The sequence below is a fragment of the Fusarium flagelliforme genome, assembly GCF_020744385.1.
Source record: "Fusarium flagelliforme strain FIESC 12 MPI-CAGE-AA-0113 chromosome Unknown B0J16scaffold_2, whole genome shotgun sequence".
NCBI lineage: Eukaryota > Fungi > Ascomycota > Sordariomycetes > Hypocreales > Nectriaceae > Fusarium > Fusarium flagelliforme.
This window is the reverse complement of record NW_025763504.1, coordinates 4,013,379-4,036,437: the sequence shown is the minus strand read 5'-3', so window position 1 is coordinate 4,036,437 and position 23,059 is coordinate 4,013,379. Positions and strand designations below refer to the sequence as shown.

The following is a 23,059-nucleotide window of genomic DNA, read 5'->3' as shown; positions in this document are numbered from 1 at the left end:
GTTTCTTTTTTTTCTTTAAAGTTTTTTTCTCGTTTCAAATATCTTCTAGAATTCGTCGTCCAGAATTCCCCTTACAGAGAGGCCCGAGCTATCAAATACTACAGAGTATCCGTACTTGATGTTATTAACCTCCATTTTTCTCGTTCCATACAAATTCTCGCACGGACAAGACCGAGCTCATAATGCTGCTCGAGCTTATTAGCTCTCGAGTTCCGGTCTCCATCGTCCAAGATATCGACGCTCTGTCTCCTACTAGAGCTGCAAGTTAGACAAGACAAGACCACTTTAGCTGGAAGCCACCGCAAACTTGCAGCTGGTCCATGCTATGCTTAGCCTAGGCCCTGCTCCACAAGCCACGAGGGTCGCTGGAATGCTGGCTGCTCCTAGTCCTAGTTCTATGTAGTATCACGATACGATGGAACATGGGGACACTCATGCTCAGGAGGTTTCTGGAGCGAGGCGAAATAACGACAATCCCAATCCCCATTTTACATAGTTTAAGTACAGGACTGCGGACAGCAGAAAAGAACCCAAAACATAAAACGTAGCGGTATCCATTGCGGCAATTCTCCCGTCTACGTGTAACTATGTACGTAGACACTTCCCAACCTTAGGGGTGCCATGATCGGCAGTCTGAGCTTTCCACGTGCTGAGTAGCGATCAACACTCGTTAGTTACAGCACGGTAATCATCTCAGTCTGCATTAGCTACTGTTCGGGCCTTTACTCCCGTTTGTCTGTTATCAACAAGGTTCATCAAATAAGGGAGAGAAGAAATCGTTTAACTGCCCAATTACGATATACCACCACCAACTGTAACTAACATATGTATGTGTATTCTATCGATATCGATTTACACTGTAAACTCAGCCAGGTTCCAATCTCGTTGAGTAACCGAATGGCTATTGAGAAGGAGATTATCATGGTCGCTACCCGTCATGATGTTACACCACCACCTTCTGTCGAGCGGCAACTTGCAGTTCTCGAGCTTACGTCCGTCCTATTATCAGAAACAAAATACGTAGTCTATACCTACCTAGACAATGGAAGGAGAAGTGGCTGCAGTTGAGGAAAAAGTAAAAAAAAAAAATAAAAAAAAAAATTGGACTACTCAACTGGGGATCATCTAGACTCGACTCATGTTCTAATCTGTTGGTTGACTACCTACTTTCTTTGTGCTCCTCAGCAGTCTCCTCTTTGACTCTGCTTCATCTTCGATTCTTAAATCACTAAGTGATAAAGACAAAGAGAACCCTGCGTGACAATTGCATTTACATTAGTCGGGCATTTTCTTCAATTGCCGAACGGATCAGAGGCTGAACAAGGCCTGACCTGACCTGATGATTCCCGGTTCCATGGATCAGGCCACAAAGAAGCTTAGTGGCTATCGTGTCTTGGAACTGTCTCCGTCTCTGTCTGAGACATCATCCCGAAGTCTCACTTCTTGAGCTACTAGCAAATATTTGCATCGTGGTCACCAAATCTATAAGGGATCTCTCGACTCTGCAGTCTCCACTACCTCAGAGCCTAGTCTCCTTCCCTGCAGCTTGTCAGCTTCAGCTCAGTTCAACTCCTTCAGCCAACCATTTCTGGTCTAACGCGGACGTAGTTCAAGTGTCAAGCTGGTGGAGATGGCCGTTCGGACTGCTCATTGGTGTGCCTTGAATATTGCGTGCATATGCAGGTAAAATACAGTACAGGCTGGGGATGAGGATTGATACATCACATTCTGCCAGTAACGCTCCCATAACCTAAGGATATCCCCATCTTGCATGTTTACTCACTATCGCATTGTAAACCTAGCTCATCCTGAATTGGTCATTCCTCATGGAGTCTTGATTAATAACCTATCCTTACGCTCGGGACAGGCAATGGCGTCGATGTTTGCTGCCAACATCCAGCCCATTATTGGATGATATTAACAGTAATAAGGCATGACGCCTCATATGCAAGTTGCCTCGGCCTGCACAATAAAGACTATAAATAATTGGCATCTTCAGTGAGGATGCGTATCATCTGTTGAGAACACAGTTAATATTGTGCTGGGCACGATATCTACGTCCAGTCGTGGCTTATACACTGACAAGAAGCATGTATAGATAGATAGATAGAGGTCCAGAAGTGGAGAGTCCCCTCATAGATACATTCTAGTTCTCCAGAGTGTTAACAAGTGCCCATGTGACTGATGATACCCCAATGTCTATTTCACAAGTGGTGCTAATAGGCTGATCTATCGCGCCTGCGTCGGAAACGGATGCATCCCTTCAACAAGCTTACTGCTAAAACCAGAGTCTTTTCTATAACCTGTTTTCCATGTTGTTTCTGTTGAATCATTGAGCCATAGGCATCCATTACACTCTCCGGGTCCATCTCTTGGCATTGATCTGACTGCCGTGAAGTCAACAAGTCCTCAGACAGCTGAGATTCTTCGGGAGATGTTGGCCGATACGATGCTTCACTCTTACTACTGAGGAAGCAATCAGAACTGACTCGATACCTCAAGCCCGGAGACCGACAATGGGCTGGCTTGGGCATGGGTTGTTCCTTGGAAGCTCTCCAAGCTACCCTATCATAATTATCAGCATTCACGAATATCGACGAAGGCATGATGACCCTACCATGGGCATTACCGTATCTACACAGAAGGCATTCTTCCCTTTCCAGGCTGACACCTTCGAAAATAACTTCGGAACAGGCCCCTTGCTCGCCGCGGATGCAGACCTCGACGAGTCGCTTTCTTACTCGTGAGCACTCCTTGCATTGAACGTTATCACCTCGACACATATCTGTTAATGAAGTTAGCGCCTGATCAATATATAATTGAGGCATGAGGGATGGTTTACTAACTGGATTCGTGGAAGATTTGTGGTTACTGGGGGAAAAGAAGATGATCTTGCAACCAGGCAAGAGATGAAATGCGATCAACGCGATTAAATAGAGTAAAGAATAACTGAACAAATGCCCCTGCCAGAGGTGACTTGAAGTATAATGAGTTCACTGTTCCTTGGAATAAACTTGTTGAACAGCCAGTGTTCTAAGTAATGTTTATACTGAGGCCGGCTCGGTGAAGAATTGAAGCAGGAAAACAAGTTGTCTGTTCTTCACTCAAGTGTAGCAGAACAGAGGTTACTATACTCTTAGAAGTACTTCTTGTTCTGCCTGCAACGTTCCAAGTTACTATTTTGATCCTGTTTCAGTCACTAGTTGTATTTGTTCTGTTGGTGAGTTGCTTTATTCATCCCCGGTCAAGTTCTTTGTTCGGGAGAACCACCACGTTTTGTCTAGTCTACTTCGAACACTCAATTTAGAAACAAAGCAGCCTCAAAACGTGGTTTCAGGGTTTCTTGGTGGTCATTTACATTGACTATCGAAATATCGCTGAGTTGTAAGGTTGTCTTAACTTCATTAAGATTCTACCTGGATAGCTCGTCCAATTCAGTGAGCCGATGAAACATACCAGGCGGTGGAATTCATACAGAGCTCTAAGTTTTCTTTCTTAGCAATACTCTATGTTACGACTCGCCAGGTCAAGTTTCCATCACTCAGCTGCCTGCCAGTGCCAAGCAAGATAATGGATACTCTATTTGCGCTTGTCAGACAGCTCAATTGTCTCTATTGAAAACAAAAACTTTGAATAAAACAATGTAGGGGGCAATTCTCACAGAACTTTACCATCGGCGAATCTCCTTTGTTGCTTTGATCCTCTTTCCATCGTCATACAAGCAAATATCTTCGTTGGACCACTGCTGATTTCACGATGTGGTCCCGTCCATTCACTATACCACGGAGATACCTTCTCCCCTTCCTGTCATTATGTCTCTTTGTCATACAGCTCGGCCTATCGATAAGCGACCTTCCATCTATCAAGCTCATGCAAGATATCGTATGCAAACAAGTTCATCAGATCGAAACTCCAGCGCTTCTACCCGAAGAACCATGTCGAGGTGGACTGGTACAGCATAGGCTCAATTTTATCATTATAGGAATGCAAGTTGCTGGTACAGCCTCTGGTATGACTACATACTTTCGACTCACCTCGGTGCTTGGTGCTGACCTTTGTGCAGCTGCTCTTGTCGCCTTTCCTCTAGGGCTTCTCGCAGATCGAATCGGCCGTCTTCCTGTACTCGGTGCAAGCATCTTCAGCATGCTCCTCTCTCAAGGTTACGCCATGGTCATATGCTGGCAATCAGACGAGATACCGCTTGAGGCGATATGGGGCATCTGTGTTCCGTTGCTCTTTGGCGGAGGCAGAAGTGTTGCTGAAGCTATGGTGTTTGCCATCATCGCGGATATTGTACCCGAAAGCAAGCGGCAAGTCTTGTTCTCGCAATGAATGACACTATTTGCTGACTGCTTTGATCAGATCAACGTGGTTTCAATGGGTTGTCGCATCTGTTCTCGGTGCGCAACTTGTAGGACCTGTGCTATCTGGCAAGCTCGTTCAGTCATCAATATGGACGCCGCTCTTCTTGTCCCTGTGCTTGGTATTTGCTGGTGGTCTACTTCTCATCGCATTGACACCGGAAACGCTGAAGCAAGTACAACCTCAAGATCATGGTGTCACAAGGATTGACCCGTATACCTACGGTCTCGAGTCGGACGGCTTCAACTTTGAGTTACCCAGGAAAACGTCAGCACTCAAGACGGTCAAGACAATGTTTTCCAGACCTTTGATCTGGCTTCTGCCCGGTGCTGTCTTGACGATACCACTGGCGACCATACAAACCGATATCATCATCCGGCTGATGCCCATACAATTCGGCTGGCGTCTCGACCGTTCTATCCTTATCGTGTCGCTACGAAGCCTTGTCACGCTGCTCACTTTATGCATCTTACTACCTGTCATCACCTACACCTGGACAAAGTTTACCCGCTTGTCAGCTCACTTTCAATATTCCGTGCTAGCTCGCTCAAGTTCGCTTCTCTTCTTCGCCGGCTGTCTTTGCATGATGATGGTCACAGACAAAGCTTTTGTCCTCGCTGGTCTGACCATCGCAGCTTTAGGTTCAGGTTTACCAACGCTATGCCGTGCAATGCTAGTCGGAATGGTTGATGAAGGTCGTGCCGGGACTCTATTCGGAATGCTGGCAGTGGGAGAGATCCTGGGGTTCTTAGCTTGTGAGACAAGTATGGGGGCATTGTTTGGGGTTGGACTGAGAACGTGGATGGGAATGCCCTTTTGTTTGGCAACAGTGGCAGCGTTTTTGATAAACCTCACGACCTGGCTGGTTCCGACGAGGTTGCTTACCGCTGATGATGCACAAGCATGCACGGTGTGAACTATACGTCGCTAACACGAGTAGCGTGTGCTTACATGAATCTATAAAAGTCAATTCAAGAGTAATGATAGAAGGACAAACTAGACATGTGATTACCCTGGAGCATCTCACACTCCAAATCTGACACGCACTTTGTCGTGTACATCTAGATTTAGGACAGCTGCTTGTGAATTTGTTTTCCTGAAACATCATTTTCTTAAAGAAATGATGGTTGGTACACGTCGTCGGATCCATCACAGAGCGTTAGTTCTGCCGGTTCACGGTGATGTTGATCTGTGGATATTCGAAGCGTGATCAGATCGTAGTTGACCTTGGACCCTCTTGTGGATAACAACAACTGCAGATCATCGTATTTCATAAAGGCTAGATTCAGATGAGTGCTTACTGTGAGACCTTGCCAGCAACAAAGAGTAAAGACCAAGTACATGCTGCATTAGTATGCCGTGATCGTCTGCAAGATGGACCACCAACAAAGCAGCCAATTGGCTCCAACAACCGCAAGTCTCGGGATCTTTTTGTCGAGGTACATGCAAGACCCATTGCGGTGAATTTGTTGTTCAAAGTCTAATTGATTCGGTCTCGTCACGTTTGTCTCAGTTGAGATGCCCTTATCGAATCGAAAGATGAGTGAAACGAGGAGAGGCCAGGGTATAAAATATCTTGGCCCGGGTTTGCTGCACGATGCAACTTTGTCTACCGTGGCATCTATCCCCATCGTACGGTAAACTCCTCTACGTGTTTGACTGCCTTGTTCGTCTCAATCTCTCTCCGGTTTGAGAATTTCAGCCTTAAAAAGCAATATTTATATCACGTCATACCCGAATCTCTCACAATCAGTCCACTCTCTATTTTCAGCAATTTAGAGATTGATAATACCTCACGAACAAATCAACTTTCGAGAAGATCTGAAAGATCTTATATGAGGTTATAAAACATGGCAAATCCAACAATCAACACGGAGGAGGCCCTTCGTCGGGTCATTAAAACTACACCCATAATTGACCATCACGCCCATCCCCTTCTCAAACTCAGCGCCATAAGAAAGCATCCTCTTCTCTCAATAGCCACAGAGGCCAATGGAGATGCTATCGAGGACTCAAAGACCAGCCTGGCACATCTCCGTGCTGTGAAACTCCTTGCAAACCATCTCGGCACTGAGCCAACCTGGGATGCTGTCGAGGCTGCCATCACGAGGAAGCAAAAGGGCAACTACGACGAATGGATAAAGACATGCCTCACTGGAATTGAGAACATATTGGTTGATGATCTTCTGGGCGATCCAGCTGATGTCGAGCCTTATCATACGCTTGATGCCTACACGAGAAGCCCCAACAAGCGCATTCTTCGAATTGAAGAGGTCGCAGCAGAGTGTATCGAAAAGGCCTGTGGACAATTCTCGCACCCTTCTGAGGCGTTCTCGGGAGCTGTTGAGAACTTCATGAACGCCATTTATGATGCTCTCGATGATCCAGAGATTGTTGGTTTCAAATCAGTTATCTGCTATCGAACGGGCCTTGCCGTTACTCAGGTTACTGATCTTGACATCATTATGCAAAAGTTCCAGCTCATCTTTGATACCAGAAAGGAGGATGGAGCCCAGATGTTCGAGAGACTTGATCATGAACCTCTTAATGACTACTTTCTTCACATCCTGGCAGGCTTGATTCAAAACAGTGAGGACGAACACAAGAAGCCTATCCAGTTCCATACTGGCCTCGGAGATAATGACATTACTTTATCCAAGTCGTCACCTGCCCATCTACAGGAGTTCATCAAGACGTACCCGGATGTCCCTATTGTCTTGCTACACGCCAGTTATCCATTCACTCGCGAACTGGGATATCTAGCAACCGTCTATGCAAACGTATATGCTGATATCGGAGAAGTGTTCCCCTTCCTCAGTCGCGAAGGACAAGAAGGGGTCGTTCGGCAAATCCTGGAACTCTGCCCAACATCAAAGATCCTCTGGAGCACTGACGGGCATTTCTTTCCAGAAACATACATCATAGCTGTGGATCAGCTTCGAGAAGTGCTGCAGACTGTCCTCATCGATTATGTCAACAAGGGAGACTTTTCTTGGACACAAGCAGCCCGGTTAGTTCGGGATATACTCTTCAACAACGCAAACAAGCTATACGACCTTGGGTTGGAATTCAAGCCATTGCTCGTCAACTCTGGTCATGGGCTTGAATCGTCGGAGCAAAATAACATCGCAACCCTGTCCCGGTTCCTGAAAAACAAGGAAGAGCCCAGGTTCTTGAGGGTGACTTGGACCGACTTCACGGCCATGACGAGGGCGAGAGCGGTCCCTATGCGTCAAGTATGGTCTTTACTAAGAAATGGAGAGGACTTTAGTTTTGGCGTTACCAAAGGTGGTCTTGGCATTGATCAGAAGGACCACCCCGTACCGAGTGTTACTCCAACGGGAGAGTATAGACTGCATCCAGATCTAAGCACTCTTAGACTTGGTCCTCGAAAGGGGCATATCACCGTGATGGGTGACTTTAAGGAGAAAGACGGTTCTCCTGCATCTTTCTGTACACGGACTCTCTTGAAAAGGACACTTGACCAAGCAGCTCAGCAAGGCCTTGAGTTTACGCTTGGGTTCGAGATCGAGCTTGTCCTCTTCCGCCATGGACAAGACAAAAAGTACGAGCCTCTCAATTCCGATGGACACGCGTGGTCAGTGACCCGTGCTCTGGACCATGAAGTAGCGATTGAGGTCCTTGAAGATGCCATCGAGCAGCTTGACGCTGCTGGCATATACATCGAGATGATGCATCCAGAGAGTGCTCAGGGACAGTATGAGTTTGTGATGCCTAAAGCACCAGCGCTTGAGGCCGTGGACAATTTACTTTTTACAAGAGACGTTATCAGTAGCTGCGCTACAGCAAAGGGATTCCGCATGACGCTCCATCCCAAGCCATACGCAACATCGTGTGGAACAGCGGCGCACATGCACATGTCCATCTCATCACCCATTGGTTCATTAAAGGAAGTTTATGAACCATTCTACGCTGGTATCCTGAAACATCTCCGAGCTATCGCCGCTTTTACATACAGCAGCATGGTTAGTTACGACAGAGTTGTTGATGGATGCTGGGCGGGTGGCACTTGGGTTGCATGGGGCACACAAAACCGTGAAGTACCACTACGTAAAGTTGACGGCAGCCATTGGGAGATCAAGTGCATTGACGGAATCGCCAACTCTTATCTGTCACTCGCGGCCATCATTTTGGCAGGAGTCCAAGGAGTCGCTGACAACGAGACGTTGACCTTGGGAGACTGCACAAAGGATCCCGCATTACTGTCGGCTTCTGAGAGAGAAGACCTCAACATGAGCGTGAGATTGCCTCGGAGCATACAAGAGGCATTTGAAGCCCTGCACCAAGATGAAGAGTTGACTGGTCTGATTGGCTCAGAGGTGGTCAAAAGATATACCGAGATCAAGCAGGCCGAGACAGCTATCTTGGAGAAGTTGGGCAATGAAGAGCGGGCACAGTGGATTATGGAGCGATACTGAGTGATCTCGTCTATCTAAGCGGAGACATTGATCTAACTATCTACTCTCCAAGCACCCGGTAATCGATTGATGATTTAGTGTCAAGAACCGAATCGAAACGACAACTTGCCGTCTCGATCAAAAATTTGCGAATCACATCTCCCCTGTGGGCTGAAACAACGCTGCCTGCAGTTACACAGCATAAGGACCGTGACTCGTGACTGGAGACGAGCACCTCTTTTTTTCTTTACAAGGACAGGGTGTTCGCGAGATCCGCAAGACTGGGCATAACGGTAGAATGACAGGGATGATGCATGATGAGAAGTCGATGTTTGGTTAATGAACTAATGGGACAGCTGGTTGCTTAGTTGGTGGTTGTCTTATGAGAGGGGGTTTCTTGGCTGGAATGGAACATGGAACATGGAGAGACGGAATCGGATGTTTAAGCTGGTGACAATAGAGAGGAATTCACGTTGCCTCATTCCATCCCTGGGTGTCGCTGGAATGTGTTTTAGAGTCAGCCTCTCCGAGTAAGAAATGTTGCAATAATTCATTGTGTCTAATAGATTAATAGAGACTTGAGCTCTGATAGGTCGTGATACTTTTTCTTCTTCCTTTTGCTCGAGAGTCTAGAACTCCAAGGTCGTATCATGTTATTTAAAGGTTGCCTTCCAAGTGGAGTCAAAGTACGTACCTAGACGCGAGTTCTGTTCGTTGTTGTCGATCCGTTGATGGAAATCAGATCGAGAAGTAGAGAAAGCTTGGCGTGGATGAAGCCCCGCTAATTGTCGTTTTTACCCGGGGTTCTTGACGCTTTCTGAAGGTCTGGAAATTAAATAAACGGAGCACGACACCTACCGGGGAGTAATGTCCGCAGTCATATAATAAAGGTCTGGTATACCGAGGCCAACAGTATGCTTCAACGTTCAGAGTTCAGACGACAAGACAATTCTAATTCTCATCAGTTCATTCAATCAGAGTTCACCTGTAAAACAACTATTACCGTCTATGGAAAAGTGCCCTGACTAAAGACGAGTCTAAGGCACAAGGGTCCTCGACCACTAAGGTAAACCATCAGTCCAGGGACATTTGACAGTTCAACGACTTTGCCACTGGGCAACGGGGTGGATCAGACGGACGTTTCAAAGAGTTTTTAGACTACAGCACGAGGCGCAACTAATATCCTTAAATATATTACTCTTGATGACTTCATGCCTAGTAAATAATTATTGTATTTTAGAGAGAGACGTCCATTAATCCATTCTACCAAGTGTAGACTACTGTATTCCCCAGATGTGTTCTCCGCAACATAAACTTTCTCCTGATGGCGATAGCATTAAAGTAGATCAGGTAAACTTTATTCCTGACATTAGCTCTAATCTGTTCTTCAGCTGGCTTTGTACTACTTACCTACTCCATGGAACGAAAACAACCGTCGCGTATCGTGTCGCATTCATCAAAATCCCGCAATAATAAATAAAAGTAGAAAAGTCCATAATACTGAATTCGCTTATAATTCAACCCGTATTCAACCGTCCCTGTCCAGTGCCTTGTCTGTGCTTTTCTGTTCTTTTTTTCTTTTCTGTCCGTTGATCGATGCACGCGATCGGCCATACTGTTGACGATCGTTGCCTTTTGTGTCCTTGTATCGATGTTCATCACCCGTAGCCGAACTCAATTTAGTTTCGAGTTTGTTTTTGTTATAAGTCGAATGAGAATAAGCACTATTGATTGTCAATAGTTGCTGCTTTCATTCATACCTACCCATTGATAGTATCGAGTCAGTCTTGGTGTTGAGAATCAGATGAACTGACCTCAACACACCTATTACTTATCCATGATATGAATCTGTGTTTCCCTTCAGTCTCCTTCTCTAGGAGCAACTGGGACTTCTGGGTTACTGGCTCTCGTTGAAATGCAAGCCACAATCCACTAATCGGGCTACCAGCTCACTGTAGTCTTAGGCTATCCGCCTGCAGCTTACTGTACTCTTCCATTAACTCCCCGCCCCATGGCGCCAGACTCAATTGGCTATATCCATTTCCGCGCAATCCGCTCGGACCGGTAACGACGGGGACGGTATTTCTGACTTGTCCCATCTCCAGTTCCATTTTGAAAACGATTGCCCATTTTACTCATCAGATTGTCAAGTAATAGAGAGGGTTATCTATACTAAGAAAAACAATCACTGAACAATACTACTGAAACTAACTCCCCTACCTACAAGCACTACCCTCGTTCTTCAACACCCTGGGCTAACCTCTCCCTCCCCGTGTCGGGTTCTCTCAAGGGCCAAGCTTTATCACTGTTCCAGTACCCTCCAACTCACAGCCCAGCTCCAGTCCCACGCAGACCCCCAGAAGCCTCCGCTGATCGCTGCCCTTTCAAACAACTCTCCTCTCAATCTCCATACATCTCCCCAGCTCTTACATCCCAAATCCCGGACACTCTTTTGTGTTCCCGTCAGCTGCAGCTGCGACTTCGCACGACTCGCTCGCTCCTTCAGACTCACTCCGTACAAGATCGATTACTCACAACCACAGCGAGATAAAGGATACGCGAACCATCGGTGCATTTTTCAGAATATCCTTCAGTTTCTTTTCCATTGTTGGTTGTTGCTGAGGCGGTTGCCATCCCCGGAAAGGCCGAGTCAGCACACCACGGTCAGAACACTTTCGCCTCCTTTGGCTGTGCTGTCGATCATCGGTCCACAACCACAACGTCTCTCCGCGACGGGTACCTCGAGATATACTGGCGACTGGGCAGCGGCGATAGCGACGACAAGAGGGGACGACATCGGAACTTAGCATCCATCCAGTTTCGTTCAAGGTCTAGGTGCTGAGACGAGCCTCATCTTGGCCGTAATCAAGTGCCGTCTGAATTGCATCCACCTTTCGAGCTCGATTTACTTCGATTTCATCGTCTGCGTCTTGAACTGACCACTTCCAACGGAATTGACGATGCCGCGTCGTCGCGCTCGACCATCGCATTCTTTCTTCTAGCCTGCCTATCATGCGCATCGCCATTCGTGAGCAGCTTGCGGCCCTCGTCCTTCTCGCCGTTCTCATTTCTCTCGCCATCGTCTCCATTCCAACATGGATCTACGTCAACCGTTTTGTCGTCGATATTGAGCGCGAGGGCTTGCAGCTCACAGCTTCCCTCAAGGCGTCCCGAATTTCGGCAGAGCTCGACCTTGTTGAGACCATTGCCATGACCATTTCGTCTCGAATCCTCGTCCAAACTGCACTCACCAACCACTACGACAGTACTGACGCTGCTGACTGGGCAGATGCCCGTGAGGATCTCGCAAGCGCACTTTCTTCCAGCACAACCTCGGGCTTACTGCAGATAAGGCTATATTCGAGAAATGGCACAGGAGCGCCAGGCGGTGTTTTGCTCAATGTGACATCTCTTTCCGTACCAACGATTACACTCCCCTATAAGGATTCCTCCGGAACCGATGTTGTTCTCGGCAACTCTGAGCTAGGCTATCCCCCGAGCCTTTTCCCTAATCTTACATTTGTCGATCTTAAGCGACCCAATAGTCTACGGAACAACACTACTGCCTATGCTGCTGAAGCCTTTGACGACGTCAGGATCGCTCGCGATGGCGGTTTGTTGCTTGGCCCTCTAGTCCTCAACGAGTCTGCATCACTTTTGTCTGTGACCATTCCTGTTCGAGACAACAACGATACTTTCATTCTGGGTTACATGAGCGTGGTTACTCTTGCTCAATCACTCACTGCGGTTCAGGAATCTCGTGAAGGACTCGGGGAAACAGGTTCGGTTCTGCTTATCGGTCCAACTGATCGATCCAATCGCTTCAACAAGACCCAGCCAGCCAGCAACGCGACATACACTCCCGACCGTGATAAATTTGGCAATGTCATGGTTAAATTCGTTCTCCCACCGAAGAGCCCAGAAGGACAAAAGGATCTCCACGACGTCCACCAGTTTATCAGCGAATACGGTAATAGGGCATTCCCAGTGAAGAACTACCCAGCCGCGCTTGATTCATTTACTAAACATTACGATACGGTCAACAACGCGAGTGCCCTATTGAACACTCACAACGAGCAAGACGCCCGTGTTGCTGTTGGCTTTGCACGAACTCAGACTCCCCTGGCAAACTGGACCGTCATCGTCGAGAAAGCCAAATGGGAGGCTTATAAACCGATCAACACTTTGCGGAATATTCTTCTAGGAACTGTCTTTGGCACAGTTGGTTTGATAGCCTTAATTATCATTCCTTGTGCGCACGTCAGTGTTCTACCGATTCGAAAACTCAAGGCTGCCACGGAGAAGTCGATCAACCCACCGGGCTATGAAGACTCATTTATTGATTCGGATTCCGATTTTGGAGAAGATATTCCAAGCTCAGGGGGCATATCGCGACGTCGAGAAAGAAAGGGCCCATAGCCAAATTCATCCGACGGCTCCAGGGCAAATCGAACGGACCCAGCTCGAACCGAGATGTGGCCCGACGCATGTTCAAGATCCCAGCCAAGGTCGACGATCGAAGACATTTTGTCACAGACGAACTTACTGAACTGACACGAACTTTCAACGACATGAGTGACGAGCTAGTGAAGCAGTACCTATCTCTCGAGGTCAAGGTTGCTGAGCGTACTAGAGAATTGGAGGAAAGCAAGAAGGCGGCCGAGGCAGCCAACGAAAGCAAGACTCTGTTCATTGCTAATATTTCTCACGAACTCAAGACGCCTCTGAATGGTATTCTTGGCATGTGCGCTGTATGCATGGAGGAGAACGACATTGTGAGGATTAAGCAGTCGTTGAAGACGCTCTACAAATCAGGCGACCTGCTACTGCATCTCTTGGAGGATTTGTTGAGTTTTTCCAAGAACCAGATTGGCCAGCAGCTCAACCTCGAGCTGAGAGAGTTCCGTTTGGCCGATATCCGATCACAAATCTTGACCATTTTCGACAAACAAGTACGAGAAGGAAAGATTAATTTCTCAGTAGATTTCATCGGCTCTGAGAATGTCGCCACCAGCAGAAGTCCAGACCGAATGAATGGCGAGACGAGGTTACCAGCGTTGGGACCCTACGGAACTGGAAGGCTCAAGGATATGTGCTTATGGGGTGACCAGCACCGAATACTTCAAGTTATTATCAACTTGGTGAGTAACAGCCTGAAATTCACGCCTCATAACGGCAGTGTTTCAGTGCGCATCAAGTGCCTTGGAGAAGCAGAAACGGCTATTGAGAACGACAGCCGGGCATCGTCAATTTCGAAGAACTCAAGAAACAACTCCCGGACTGGACGCCCTCGGCAACGTGGAAGCGCCAGCTCAGCACATTCGGGTAATTCAGGACGGAACTCGACACAGAAATTCAGTGGTACAGGAACGGCACTCTCGATCAATCCCATGGACCCGAAAGCGACACCTCATGTGCAAGTTCGCGAAAGATCCCCCACGCCGCCTCCTCCAGGTGCCAAGTCGTATCTTTTCGAGTTTGAGGTTCAAGATACTGGGCCGGGCATCCCTGACCACATGCAACAAAAGGTTTTTGAACCCTTTGTACAAGGAGATCTGGGCCTGAGCAAGAAGTTTGGTGGTACTGGTCTTGGTTTGAGTATCTGTCACCAGTTGGCCGGCCTCATGGGGGGACATATCAAGTTACGAAGTTCTGTGGGCGTGGGCACAACTTTCACTATGCAGATTCCGCTGAAATACGTGAAAGACCGGTAAGTTTTCTTCATCAACAATGTGAATTTCCTTATTAATAGTCAGATCCAGGACTTCCAGCACTGCTTCAAGCAGTGTCAAATCCCGGCCAACAAGCGTAGATGCTAGTGATTTGGAACCACCGCGCACCGCACCCAATACCCCCAAGCCCGCCGCCGAAACCAAGTCGGCTGGAGCTCTCAACCCCCAGCCTCGATTAGTTGGTTTAAGCCAGCCGTACTTCGCTGCCGATCCGCCATCCGTCAAAAGTACTCAGCAAAAGATAGCTGAAATCGACCGTGCCGTGGCGAACAAGAGCGGCCAGAGAGTGCGTGTTTTGGTTGCAGATGACAACTCGACCAATATCGAGGTTGTCAGCCGCATGCTGAAACTTGAGGACGTTTACGATGTGACCATTGCAAAAGATGGTCAGGAAGCATACGACCTAGTCAAAGCGACGATGGAGAAGAATCAGTCTTTCGACGTAATCTTTATGGACGTACAAATGCCCAATGTTGATGGACTACAAAGTACCCGACTTATCCGTGAGATGGGATACACTTCTCCTATTGTCGCATTGACAGCTTTCTCCGAGGAGAGTAACGTCAAGGAATGCATCGACTCTGGTATGGATGAGTTTCTTGCTAAACCCATTCGACGGCCGGCTCTTAAGCAAGTTCTCAAGAAGTTTGCCACGATCCCCGAGGAGCCGGAGAACGAGAAGCGTTCTTCTTCGCTTAAGCCAAAGATGAGAGTAAACGGGCATGCCGTTCATCCACATGAGGCAGAGAACGGCGCACCGAAGGAGAAACACGGATGATGCCCTTATTCGAGATATACAACATCTTGCTGCATCCTATGAGGGACGTCGGCAAAACTATCACACACACCTATCAACACGCTCTTACTGGAGGGACGCATATCCCTTCGAGATCATTTTATCTCACATATAGCCCTTTATTTGTTTCATGTCGGAAAAGTTTAGCGGGAGGAAATCTCTTTTTCGGAGTTTGGCATTTTCTTTGTTTATTTGATGCATATCAGGAAGAAAACAACCGCCTGATATTTCTAGGTCAGGATGTTGTTATCATGTGCTTCTAGAACTATTGTGATCTTTTTCCACTCTAGTTTGGATGTTTTATTTTTTATTTTTATTGGCCACTGCATACAGTCATTGAGCCCGTACATACACATAGGCGTACACGTTTTGACCTATCTTTTTAGTTTCTATCCCCCCAATCAATGATGCATTTCGAGTTGCTGGAGATTGGCCGCATGGAAGGGGGGCGGCCTGACTACAGCAGTCAAAGAGGAGGTAGAAAGAAGGTGAATCAGAAGAAGACCAAAGACGGGAAGAAGGAGAAGAGGCGTATTTATATACTCATGTAATTATATATATGCGCATAATACTGTGATGAAGGAAGAACAGAAACTTGTCACTTGACAATACACGGCTGGCCCCATACATGTGACTTTCTAAAGAGGCTTATGAGAATGTCAGTTAAAACACAAGTAAAAAGAGTAATAATCAAGATCAGATGTAGACACTATGAAGGACGATAGCTTCTCTCGATTTGAATAATCACTGGCCAAGTGAATCATACGCTCCAACTTCATAGATTCCATGACAACAGCAGCTTTCATCCAAAAAGGCGCAGTGGCAGAGTGGTCTAATGCGATAGACTAGAAATCTATTCTCTTCGGAGGCGTCTGTTCGAATCAGGCCTGCGTCGGTGTTTCTTTTTTGGTGTGTCCAACTCGGTATCTTTTTGCTGATCGGTTGATGCGACTGAGCTGCGAGAAATGGATACAACATCGCTTCACAACTAGTGAAAAAACTCAATCAAACATGTGTAATTCAAGGTGAAACTCAGCATGTACTTAAACTAACCGTGCTGCATCGGTTTCCGTTCGTAAAGCTTAAGGAATGTAAGTCGGACTTTCAACGGCAGGGCATGTTTCAGGGGACCTTTCACTGGGGCGGCTGGTTAATTCAGGTCACTCCCCGCCAACCACTCCTCCATGGGCCTGTACAGCCTTCTCCACCTGCCTTTGAAGTGCATACAGCCCGTAAGGAGAGAATGGTACGTACTCTTTCAATACACACGTAAGGCTTCACGAGCCACAGCGCGACCGTTCCATTCATCCCCGTCAGCTTCACCAAAGGGTCGCATATTTTTCCTCCTCGCAAACTCGAGTCCCTTTTCATCAACAACGTTACCCATACATCCCGTGCACGAGACGAGACGAGACGAATCGACTTTGACCAAAATACAATGGCCGACGAACAACCCCGTGGCATCGACCACACTGATTCCCTCGACTCCAATGATGGCCCGAAGCAGCCGGACAAGAAGAAGAGTCGCCGCCCTGCGAGTGAGTTTGTCTCGAAAGAATGCGCTCTTTACACATCGATTATGCGCAAATACGCGGGACGAGAACGCATATTAATTGATGCTTTCTAGATACTGCCTTTAGACAACAGCGTTTAAAGGCCTGGCAGTATGTCATTGCTACCCTTATTCCATCCGCTCAATCGCCCCCTCGATACTGATACAATTGCGACAGGCCTATTCTCACACCAAAGACCGTCCTTCCTCTTTTCTTCGCCATCGGAATCATATTCGCTCCCATCGGCGGCCTGTTGTTGTACGCGAGCTCTCAGGTACAATTTCCTTGAAACACCAACCCAGCACTGCCAATTCCATTCTAATGCGCAAACCCAGGTTCAAGAGATTCGACTTGATTACACCAACTGTGTTGTCGATGCTCCAGATATGAGCCGCGGTGGAAGTAACTTTACAGGAATGCCCAGCAGCGCCGTTAGCACTGCATTCAAGAGTTCTAACAGTTCCGTGAATGCTCAATGGGCGCGGGAGGCGAACGTCAGCACCACGCTCGACAACGGCGTCAAAACTTACAACCCTCGATGCCATCTGAAGTTTACCATCCCCGAGGAGATGGGCCCCCCAGTCCTCTTCTACTACCACCTCACCAACTTCTACCAGAACCATCGCCGATACGTTCTCTCTTTCGATTCGGACCAGCTCAAGGGCGAAAAGCGATCTATCAGCGACATCCGCAATTCCGACTGCACTCCTCTTTATGGAGAAGGAAACAAGCCCTACTACCCTTGTGGCCTCATCGCCAACTCCATGTTCAACGACACCTTCTCCAGCCCTGTGCTCACAAACCCCGCGGGCGGTACTGGCAACGAGACATGGGAGTACCTTATGAGCAACAACTCGGGCATTTCATGGGATAGTGACAAGGACCTTTATGGAAAGACTAAGTATAGCTACGACGACATCGTCCCGCCTCCCAACTGGCAGAAACGCTTCCCCGATGGATACACCAAGGACACTCCCCCTCCAGACCTGAAGAATTGGGAGGCTTTCCAGGTCTGGATGCGAACTGCTGGTCTTCCCACCTTCAGCAAGTTGTATCAGCGCAACAACACTCAAGCTATGTGGGCAGGAACTTATGACCTTGTCATCGATGACCGTAAGTCAGCCATTATATCGTTCTTTGTGTATTATCTAACCCCAAATCAGATTTCCCGACTCGGGAGTACAAGGGTACCAAGTCCATCATTATCTCTACCCGAACCGTTGTCGGAGGACGCAACCCCTTCCTCGGTATCGCTTACGTTGTTGTTGGTGGTGTTTGTATTCTTCTCGGTACTGTCTTCACAGTCACTCACCTTATCCGACCCAGGTTTGTCCCCTATCTTACGCCAACCATTCTTTGTACTAACTTGGCAACAGAAAACTGGGTGATCACACTTATCTTTCGTGGAACAATGCCCCTGGCGCTAAGTCCGGTGGCCCAAGTACAGCCGTGGCTTCGGGTCGCGAACTCCGTCCTGGCGAGGCCTAGTCAGCTCGCGACGACTCTCGCGCTCTTCTCGAGCATCCTTCAAGACCAGGTTCTGCATCTCACGGATCCCTGCCTGATGCAACGGGCGATGCGTTTCTGCCTCTTGCATCCTCGTCGAAGGGGGGTGCATGAATTGAGCAATTTGCTTCGGCTGTTGGAAGTCGAGAGAAAGTGCTTTGAATCACATTTGGGTTTTTGGATATCGATATTTGCTTTCGTCGCTCACGTGGCGCGTTGTTTTTTGTTCTGTGCGACTACTCATTATTGCAGTCTCCAGCAGTTCTGTTTTTGGCATTGGAAGAGTATCAAAGGCCTATTTCCATCAATAGCCCCTCAACTCATGAGATAGTGGTGTCTTACCTTCCTATACTTTCAAGAGTTTGGGAAAATGGGATGGAGAAAGAGCGTGGATTGTGTGCTTCGTACGTATCTTTATATGGGTAGGGAGTTTGGGCGCGCTGCGACTCGGAATCATGGATAGAATGAATTGAACTGTTTACAAATGGTCTCTTGACAGCGTAACAATCACCACAACCCTTGAACCTGGAACACAACCAGATACACGCAGATGGCAAGTAACAATCAACCAGCAAAGTAGCTTACGATAGAATATTGTCTAAGGTTGCTCAAAATCATAAATTATCTTATCTTAATCCGACTGATACATCTGCCCTTGCCCAATCCTGATCATCCCGAAACATACTGGGAAGAGCACCATCCTCTGGCCAAAATAGCTATTTCAGGTGTGCTGTTTTGCTATCCCTATTGTCCCATCAAAGAAGCATTGGAGCCCACTGATAAAAATAAAAACCAAAAAGAAATAGCTGAATGTTTTAGTACAATGAGGAATCAACCAACCAGTACCCCTTGGTTGCAAGTTCACACCGCGGTGCTATCTAGCGCTTGCGCTGCTTCTTCTTATTACCACCACTACGGTCTTCGTCTTCCATAGCGCTCTCGCGGTCTCGCTTCTTGGCCTTGCGCTCTAGCTCATCCCAGTCTTCACCCTCATCCTCGCTATCTAGTTCGGCATCCTCGTCATCATCGTCGCTGGCATTGCTGCCGAAATCAGAGCCTTCGTCACTAGATTCGGACTCCTCGTCGAACTCGTCCTCATCCATCTCGAAAGCAGACTCTTCGTCAGACGGGTTCTCGCCACCATCGTCGTCTGAATCAGCTTGCAAGAAGGACCAACCACCATCGGCAAAGAACTGGTGGGTGTCTGCTGTGACAGTCTTCATGATGGTTGGCCAGTTGAGGTTAAGGGGACCTTCAGTGTAGGCAATATCAGAAGAGTCAAGGTATTCCTTGACTTGGTCAAGAAACTCGACAGGGATAGTATTAACATGGTAAGGGGCTCGCGTGAAGTCCTTGAAGACAAAGACCATATCAAAGTTCTTCAGACCGAACTGGACACGTTCAAGATGAGCGATTTCAACCTCCTCAATTGTGATAACCATGAAAGGCGGCTCAACAACCTGGATGAGACAGTCGGTGGTAGGCTGAACAAAGACGTTGCTTCGGAATGGCACACCGTGGAATCCAAGTTCACGGATAGGCATGTCGACCTCGATGCCTTCGTTTCGACCGGCCTCAGCAATCTTCTGTGCGAAGCCCTGGAACAGTCGGTCCAAGTCGGCTCTCCGACGTCGTTCTTCTTGCTCCGCCTCGAACTCGTCTTCATCACCGTATCGGTACTTGCGCTTGCGGTTACCCGTTTCGTCGAATTGGATATCTGTCGCCTCTCGGTAGAATTGCACATCCTTCGTCTTCTTTTTGTTACCGACGATAATGGGGTCCTTGAGGTGGATATGAATGATAACAATCAACTCATGCTGGCAAGGCTGGAAGAAAATGTGCTTGACGTTGGAAAATAGCACATCTACTCTGTGCTGGGCGTTAAGGGGGGAGATATATCGGATACCGTTCTGGTGAATCTCGACCTTTCCTGGTACTCGCTTGCCCTCCATAGCAGGACGAATGTAGACGTTGTCCAACACAGCCGGACGTCGGTCTAGGTATTAGTTAGTATCGTGTCATCCGTAGGATTTCGAAGTTGACTTACTTCTTATCTCGACAAGCTTATCCTGCTCAACGACATCTTCCATGTCCTTCTTTTCCTGCTCCTTCTTTACCACATCGCGCTTCATGTTAGAGATTTGAGTCGCTATTTCATTGTATCTCTCACCATCTGACGATCGGAAAGTTAAACTGCGGACAAAGTGCGCCGAGGCATCCTCGAAGGGCTGGTCATCCTTCCTACCTACACCCTGACCAGGGGACAGGAAGTTGATACGTAGGAAAGACCATTCGCCCTCGTCACTCTTACTGGCGTTCTTGATGGTGTTGATGTGGAAAGGGACGGGACGTCCCATGATAGGCAGCACAACTGTACTGTTTTTGCTGTCAACAACAACCTCGAGGTTCTTGATCTTGTTGGGAAACTGGTTGTCTCTCTTGTAGGACTCGAAGCGCTTGAACTTCTTGACCTCACCTCCGTTCTGGTCACTTGTTGATTCCGAGAACCTCGCGAGACCTTCCCTTTGCTTCTTGGCGGCAAGTTCTTTCTGATGCTCACGTCGCTTCTTCTCGATATCGTCATTAGCGACCTGAGTAGTGCGCTCTGAGCGAAGTCTCGTGGTTGTGATGTTCTTAGTAGCAACAGCACCAACGCGGGAGTCCTTCTTCTCCTTTTTGGGGGCAGGTTCAGCTTCTTCGTCATCTTTGAAGAAGAAAGAATTAGCGTCAGCACTTGTGGGCGCCTCTTGTGTGAAAACCACAGGCTCCGCCGAAGTAACTCTTATGGTATCAGTCAGAACCAGAGCATACACTTTGCTGTTCTTGTCTTGAGGCTGGGGGTTTTCGATATCCTGGAAACCCGTGTTGATGATAAGAGTCATGCCGTCCTTCAGAACTCTCTGGTTTTTGGCGTTGAGAACGAGAGTGGGGTCCTTGTTCTCTAGTCCAACACCCCAGCCGACATTCTTGAGGAAATGCTTCTCCATTTCCGGCTTCTTGCTCTTGATAATGCTAACAGCCCTTCCGTACACCTCCTTCGCTGCCATGCCATCACGGATCTCCTTGATGATGGTGTTGTGAATCAGGGTGAGGAGTTTGTAGCTGTTCTCTTGAGCCTTGTTGGGATCGACCAGGTAAGTTCGTGCAATGGTCGAACAATAAGACTTGTATCGAAGACCCATAGCGGCAATGATGATGCCTGCATGAAGGTTGTCGTCGTTGGACTCGCCTGCGAATCGTAGATCATATTTTCCACCACTCTGGATCGATGGTCCCAAAATCCAGTCCAGCTGAGCGGGATCGAGATCAGAAGGTAGCTTGCCCTTGCTAGGCAGCTGTACGGTCTTCCAGAATTGGGTGTCATCCAACTTCTTATCGACCTTATCGGCTAATGTGGAATGCTTGACTTTCTTCTCAGCGTCAAGAATGTTGGACATTTCGTCGAGGAAGTAGGGGGTCATCAAGGCCACGCAGGCCTTGGCGGCAGTTCGCATCGCTCGGAGTTCACTCTCATCCTTGACGGCGAAGGCGTAGGTGGAAAGAGCTGCAGAGATATCGACCTGAGAGACGTCCTTACAATGCTCGGCGAATACCTTCTTCCACTCGTCGACGAAGGGCCCTCGGGAGGTGTCTTTGGCAATTGTGCCAACCTTGTTCTACAAACGCAATCGTTAGATATGCCCAGACACGCAAATGGCTACCACTTACTCCTGCCTCCTTGATCTTGTCTGTGAGCTTGACGAAAAGCTTCTCGTTCTCCGCAGCGTCCTTGCCTCGCACGAGCACTTCGATCGGGAATCGGCCGCCTTTAAGTTGTTCGAGATGTTTCGCTAAGTCGCAGTTAGTATGAGTCACTGCAGTCGGAAATATCGGGTGGCAAACCTTTCTTTGCTGTTGTAAGGATGTAGAGAGTATCAAGTGTAAACAACATCAGGGTTGTTGGGAACTCGTAACCAAGAAGCCAGAACTATATTATCATGTTAGCTTTGATCGTATTCAATTTTGGGCGTTTTTCGAGGTCGCATACGTGAATCGCATTGTTCTTGTGAAATTCAGGGACCTCCTCAACCTTGCCCATCATCACCACCAGAGACTGGGCGCCGTTAAATAGTCCATCTTTGGAACGTAGGTCATTCTTCCAGGCCGTGGCAAAGTGCGAAATGCGCTCCTGGAAGAGCTTGCTGTCAATCTTGATCTCAGCCATCGTGGTTGATGGATGCGCGATCTAGAGTGACGGGAGAAAGGAAAGTGACGAAGAGCGGATGACAGGAGGTTGCGACGACGCGAGAAAAAGTGAGGTCGCGTTAATGATCCAAGTGCAAGCTCCCTGTCACGTGATCCTGCGCAGCGCGTTTCTTGGGTGATGATCCAAGCTCAAATCAAGTTGTTGTATGAGAGAGCATAATATGTAGAACAGTAAGCTTGAATCACCCTTTTTAGTTGTTGTCTCTTTCTGTGCAAACTTGTTCAATATTTTCGTATTCTTTTCTTGTTTGCAGACTCGGCGCATATGCCAGAATTATTATCTCAGGAGGCGAAAAAGTATGTGAACAGAGCAGTGACTGGAGTTGGTGGAGCAACCAAGTCATGACTTGCTGTAGAAGTTTTCGAAAGCACCAACCGACATGCACTTATAGCTGTGCATTGCGCAGGCAGCCTCTGGACGAGTTCAAACATGAGAGGTCTTATTAG

The 23,059-nt window shown here is 47.8% G+C and overlaps 6 protein-coding genes and 1 non-coding gene across 7 annotated transcripts; 5 read left to right on the top strand and 2 right to left on the bottom strand.

The window, feature by feature from the left end:
• Positions 1-3,756: 3,756 nt before the first annotated feature.
• B0J16DRAFT_411684 (major facilitator superfamily domain-containing protein) lies at positions 3,757-5,278 on the top strand (the record flags this gene model as incomplete). The annotated part of the gene is made up of 3 exons (XM_046133258.1): positions 3,757-4,009; positions 4,064-4,319; positions 4,363-5,278. 3 exons carry the CDS (start codon positions 3,757-3,759, stop codon positions 5,276-5,278), a joined length of 1,425 nt encoding a protein of 474 aa, XP_045986957.1.
• Positions 5,279-5,452: 174 nt separating this feature from the next.
• Positions 5,453-5,977, bottom strand: B0J16DRAFT_334268 (uncharacterized protein). Its single transcript, XM_046126940.1, has one exon. The coding sequence runs from the start codon at positions 5,703-5,705 to the stop codon at positions 5,475-5,477; it is 231 nt and encodes a 76-aa protein (XP_045986956.1). The 5' UTR covers positions 5,706-5,977; the 3' UTR covers positions 5,453-5,474.
• A 5-nt stretch (positions 5,978-5,982) lies between these two features.
• On the top strand, positions 5,983-8,981 carry B0J16DRAFT_69892 (uncharacterized protein). Its single transcript, XM_046134325.1, has one exon. It carries the CDS (start codon positions 6,213-6,215, stop codon positions 8,799-8,801), a length of 2,589 nt encoding a protein of 862 aa, XP_045986955.1. The 5' UTR covers positions 5,983-6,212; the 3' UTR covers positions 8,802-8,981.
• A 2,811-nt stretch (positions 8,982-11,792) lies between these two features.
• On the top strand, positions 11,793-15,290 carry B0J16DRAFT_316725 (uncharacterized protein; the record flags this gene model as incomplete). The annotated part of the gene is made up of 3 exons (XM_046125321.1): positions 11,793-13,040; positions 13,157-14,490; positions 14,543-15,290. 3 exons carry the CDS (start codon positions 11,793-11,795, stop codon positions 15,288-15,290), a joined length of 3,330 nt encoding a protein of 1,109 aa, XP_045986954.1.
• Positions 15,291-16,121: 831 nt separating this feature from the next.
• Positions 16,122-16,203, top strand: B0J16DRAFT_t83. Its single transcript has one exon. It is a non-coding gene; the product is annotated as a tRNA-Ser (tRNA).
• A 543-nt stretch (positions 16,204-16,746) lies between these two features.
• Positions 16,747-18,349, top strand: B0J16DRAFT_380936 (ligand-effect modulator 3 family; the record flags this gene model as incomplete). Its single annotated transcript, XM_046131116.1, has 6 exons — positions 16,747-16,846; positions 16,936-16,972; positions 17,039-17,135; positions 17,197-17,974; positions 18,025-18,187; positions 18,238-18,349. 6 exons carry the CDS (start codon positions 16,747-16,749, stop codon positions 18,347-18,349), a joined length of 1,287 nt encoding a protein of 428 aa, XP_045986953.1.
• A 587-nt stretch (positions 18,350-18,936) lies between these two features.
• On the bottom strand, positions 18,937-22,639 carry B0J16DRAFT_334262 (FACT complex subunit SPT16). Its single transcript, XM_046126939.1, has 5 exons — positions 22,395-22,639; positions 22,250-22,334; positions 22,076-22,197; positions 20,415-22,023; positions 18,937-20,363 (listed from the first exon to the last, which is right to left on the bottom strand). Exons 1-5 carry the CDS (start codon positions 22,569-22,571, stop codon positions 19,246-19,248), a joined length of 3,111 nt encoding a protein of 1,036 aa, XP_045986952.1. The 5' UTR covers positions 22,572-22,639; the 3' UTR covers positions 18,937-19,245.
• Positions 22,640-23,059: the final 420 nt, after the last annotated feature.